At 34.9% G+C, this 5,320-nt stretch overlaps 1 protein-coding gene across 1 annotated transcript in view; it reads left to right on the top strand.

The window, feature by feature from the left end:
• LOC108766619 (uncharacterized) overlaps positions 1-5,320 on the top strand; it is a 22,804-nt gene that overhangs the window by 14,969 nt on the left and 2,515 nt on the right. Inside the window, 1 exon segment of the mRNA XM_018516027.1 lies at positions 3,890-3,932. Within this exon segment, the coding sequence (XP_018371529.1) occupies positions 3,890-3,932 (43 nt within the window).

The following is a 5,320-nucleotide window of genomic DNA, read 5'->3' as shown; positions in this document are numbered from 1 at the left end:
ATTAAAAATCGTAATTTTTTAAGAATTTAACACATTAGACTAAATTTCTTTTATGCTATTAAAAAGTAACACGCTTGCCATATGTACATTTTAGGATTATTATCAAAATAAATATTCTTTGTTAAAGATTACTTCCTAAAAGAAGAGATATTAAGTAACTGCTTTGACTTTGTGTAGAATTGCTATTTTTCTGTGCGCACGTTCACGCACACGTACAGAAAATGCACGCAAACAATTTTTCTATGTCGTAAATAATTTTGTTATGATACAAATATTCAGGAAATAATTCACAATTTAAAACGCGGAGACTAGCGCGACGAAAGTTCACTTTAGAGCGAACTAAACTGTGTTCTTAGAAAGAGTTCTCAATTTTCCTAATTTTCGTAACCGAGATATTAATTTCTAATATATTTCTGAACATACGTGCATGCAAAAATAAATTTTTCGTACGAAGATTTCGTTTTGATATGAACAGAGAATGATCATAGCTCAAAGAATAATTATAGCTGGAAATTCGACGCTATTCGCGACTCATGTCTAGCGACGACCATTGCTGCTTGTTATAAACAACGCGTGCCTAGCGATGACGAGCGCGCGCGGCGCGCCGCGCTGGGTGGTCCTATCGAGCCGCGCGCTTGGATTTGGCGGTGGGCCGGGCGAATTTGGATATCTTTATAAATAAATATCTCGTTAACTATTGCGAAAATTGAAGAATGGTAGAAGACGTTCCGTCTCAGTTTAATCCGCTGTACCTGTCCATGATATATGTCAGGAGAGTTGTGGGACACCTTGTATATACATATAATAGACATTATTTTACAAAGTAAATCAACAAACAAACAAAAAGTTGTATTAACAGTTGTTTTAACGTGGTTCAAACTTTTCTTTTTGGAATGGAAACAATTCAAAAATACATAAAGTTATTAGAACATATTTTATTTTTTAAAATAATACTTATTTGTGCTGATAGTTCACTAAGATGTAGATTTGTGCTGATAGTTCACTGAGATACGATTACAGCATATCCTAAAAAATAAAATCAATAGACATTAGCATCAGAATTATAAATTGAGAACAATACGTATTATTCTGTACTACAACCAATTTTGTCGTAATCTTTTCTTAATATTTTCTTATTAACACGTATTGTTGACGAACAGATAATATGTTATAATTATTCCTGGGTCGAGTTTTAAGAGAGAGGTATTAATTTTTGTATATTATATATTAATTTATGTTATTTGCAGTTTTAGATCTTACTAAAGAATTATATGGATATTATACTGGGTGTCCCATTTTAAATAACGGATAGGAATATCTCGGATGGTAAGCATTTTGGAGGAATTTGTTTATACAAAAGTTGTAGGGTACAGACAAGGCTAACTTATGGTGACCTTGACCTTAACCTTGACGATGACCTTCAAGGTCATTTCAATATCAAGTCAATTTTTTCAAATGGAACCCCTTATTTTTTAACCCGGAAGTCGAAAGAGCGGAAGATTTTACGTTCGAATATGACCTTGACCTTGACCTTCACCGCTACCTTCAAGTGCTCCTTCATCGCTCCATGGTGAGGTTCTATAGTTCTTTTCAGTTTGTGTCCGTTAGTTTGGACCTCCTTGTCGGCCAGCATTTAGCATGGTTGAACCTGAGCTGATATAATCCGAGCAGATCGTAAGCCATAACACCCCCACCACGAGAAGGTGGACACATGGGGGCACCCAGCCAGTTAAGGCAAGATAGAGGAGTCACCCAGCCAGTTAAGGCAAGGTCGAGTATCATCTAGTTATCAACCTTAAGATTTAATGTCTGATCTCATGTTAAAGTCCACTCCATAAGCAAATTTATCTAACTAAATGTTCAAATAATTGACGGTTATTATCAAGGCATAACTGAATGCGATTTTGAAAACTTCTAATGGTTGCAAGAAGAACATTTCTTGGAATGTTGCGACATGCGTTTGTTATGCGTTCCATCATATTTTGTCTTGTGGTGGGTGCTTCAGCGTAGACAATATTTTTCAGATAGCTCCACAAAAAGAAGTCTAAATTAGACAAATCCGGAGACCTCGGACTCCACTCTACAAAACCACCACGTCTTATTCATTGATTCGTGAATCTGATATTTAAATAGTCACGAACTATCCTGGCATAATGAGGAGGTGCACCATCTTGCCGAAACCACATGCGGACTCTCGTGAGTAGATCAACATTTTCGAGCAATTTCGGTAAATCATTTATTAAAAATTGTAAATAGTTGTGACTATTTACATTTTCGTCGAAGGAATAAGGTCCAATTAAGTTTCCATTGACAATATCGCATCATACGATCAAACTCCAACATTGCTGATGATTCACTTCACGATGCAAATGAGGATTTTCTACAGACCAATAATGACAATTGTGCCTGTTAAGTTGACCAGTATTATGAAAAGTGGCTTCATCACTAAATAAGACGTAATGAAAAAATTCCGGATCTTGTTGTATCATTGTTTGTGCCCATCTACAAAACAGACCTTCTTTCGAAGTCTCCGGCTTGCAATTGTTGTGTCAAAGTTATATGGTAAGGATGCAATCTATGAACTTTCAATATTCGGTGCACCGTGGATTTTGGAAAATCTAATTGTCTTCCAATTTCTCGTGTACTAATATGAGGATTGTTTGCTATAATACCTAACACTGCAAGCACCTGTGGATCATCTCTCTCTGGTATATTATTTCGTCGTCTTTATCGCGGACAAACTTTGGCGTTGACGTTCTACAAGTCTCGCAATGGTACGATCGTTCGGGTGCCTTACATTGGGGAAGCGATTACGATATAATTCTGCAGCTTGTACATAATTACCTCGGCATTCTCCAAGTACGAGGATAATATCTACTATTTCATTCGGGGTATAATCTGGCATTATGTAAGATAAAGATTAATTTTTAGATAAGTACTTTTTATTGTTTAACTTATCTTAATAGAAAACTAAAAAAGGGTGTGTCAAGTACTTGAACAATTAATGCAAAGGCAGGTTTAAAGATTATTTAACTAAATGAACTTTATCGTTTACTTTATTACAAAAAATTATTTTTCAAGCATATTATAAGCAACATTCAACGACCTCATTCAAATATTGACGGACAATGACACCATAATGAGGTGGAGCTCCATCCTGTTGGAAATAAATTTCATCCATATTTGCACCAGCTATGTCTCGAATAGCTGGAATAATTTGTTCGCGAAGCATGATTATGTATACCTGTGCTGTCAAATTGTTTTCAATGAAGAAAGGGCCAACTGGTCTACTATCAAGAATACCAGTCCATATGTTAACTTTTTGTGGATATTGGGTATGATTGTCTCTTTTCCAGTGAGGAAACGTAACTCCAGTACCTCCAATTGTGTCTATTTACATTTCCAGTCAGTTCAAATGTTGCCTCATCAGAGAAAACAATATTATTAAGTAATAGAGGATCGTCGACAATCATCTCCATCATAAGATCACAAAATTCGATGCGTCTATCAAAATCGTCTTCGGACAACTCTTGGCACAAATGGAATTTGTATGGATGCCATTTATTCAATTTCAAAATTTTAGTGACAGATGCATGACCGATTTCGTGTTCTTGTGCAATTGATGGAAATATGGGGATTTTCAACGAAAGACTGTAAAACATCTAATGCCTTATCATTATTTGTTGCTGTTTTACGTCTACCAGATCTTAAGCGACTTTTAACGCTACCAATGTCCTCGAAACGTTGAACAGTACGGATTACAGTACTTTTAGAGATCCTATTATTTTCAGTCCGAAAATTTTCATTAAATAATCGCGTACTGTTTTATACCCTCTTTGTTGAACTCCCCATCCTCGCATCATTAACAGTGTTATCCTATCTTTTTCAGAAAGTTCCGCCATTCTTAATTATAGCAAAGAAGAATTAATCAGGTAAGTGACAGGAAATTGATCTAAATAATCAAATAGAGAAAAAACTAATTATTAAGTGTTGGTCCAACTATTGATTTATTTATTTCAACCAGCACTAGCAAAAAGCTCGTTGAGCAACTGAAAATCTAATAGATCAATTAATAATATTTACGAAAAATTTCTAGGCTATTGGAAACAAAAGTGAAGATGTTTGAGAAAATCAATTGAAGCGCAATGGCTTCTTTTGTTACAGAAAAAATTTTTGGGGTTGTTTGTTTTCGTCCACGAAGTAACTGCTGCTCGCTAAGAAGAAGACAGCGCTGCATCAAAGATTAAAATCAGTGATCCGTATTGTTTGCTCAAGAGCTCGTATATTGGTGCCTGCGAGAATGAGAGAATAAAGATCTGCCCCGCCAACGCTTTCGGGCAGATTCCCGCTAACGCCTTCGGACATCACGCATTCGAGCAACTTCTCGCGATCACGCCCCTTCGGGCAGTTTTCCGCCGTAGCTTACTAGCATAACCGCTTGAAGCCGTACAATTCAAGAACAATTGAATTATTAGGAAATGTTACAATTAATTTTTTATGATGATATTATGCTAGCGACATTAGGATAAGTTATAATTATTTTTATTATATATTTTTTAAGATTTTACCAATGTGACCGGTTTTATATGATAAAGTTGTTTTGCATTGAAAATGATCCGATCGGAGTCGAAACATTTGTAATATTATTATTTTGATTAAATTTGTTCGTTGTAATACTGGTTCTATGCCCTGTTAATATTTATATTATTAATAAACATTATTCCAAATATATTTTTATATAATTATTGAAATTATACGTGCATTTTCAAAAGTTTTAAACCAATAACTATAAGAGAAATATCTGGAGACAAGCTAGTGTCTCAGTGCTTAGACATTTCGCGAGACACTTGCTGGATTCACACTGCATCCGATTTGCGTCGTACGATGCTCTGCAACCAATCAGAAAACAAGATTCCGATGATATGAAGCAAAATCCATCGGAATCCTGTTTTCTGATTGGTTGAAGAGTGTCGTCCGACGCAAATCGGATGCAGTGTGAATCCAGCAACTGCCTTGCTCCTTTACGCGAGTCGACGATTTGTTCCTATCGATTCACTTTATTCAATAGACAAATACAAAATAAAAAAGCATCATTCGAACGTATAAAAATTATGATCAAGAACAAAATTCTGAAAGTGGAATGAATAATATAAATATAATTAATAAGAACAAAAGGCTCTTTACTTCAATAAACTATAAATATAACAAAGGGCATAAGAAGAGACTAAATTACAAATTCTTTGTTGAGAAACATAAAATATATTACATAATAAAAATCATTATATTCTAATCGATTAAAATTATTACATGTAAAGAGAGA

The sequence above is a fragment of the Trachymyrmex cornetzi genome, unplaced genomic scaffold, assembly GCF_001594075.2.
Source record: "Trachymyrmex cornetzi isolate Tcor2-1 unplaced genomic scaffold, Tcor1.1 scaffold1189, whole genome shotgun sequence".
NCBI lineage: Eukaryota > Metazoa > Arthropoda > Insecta > Hymenoptera > Formicidae > Trachymyrmex > Trachymyrmex cornetzi.
This window is presented reverse-complemented; position numbering and strand designations above follow the sequence as displayed.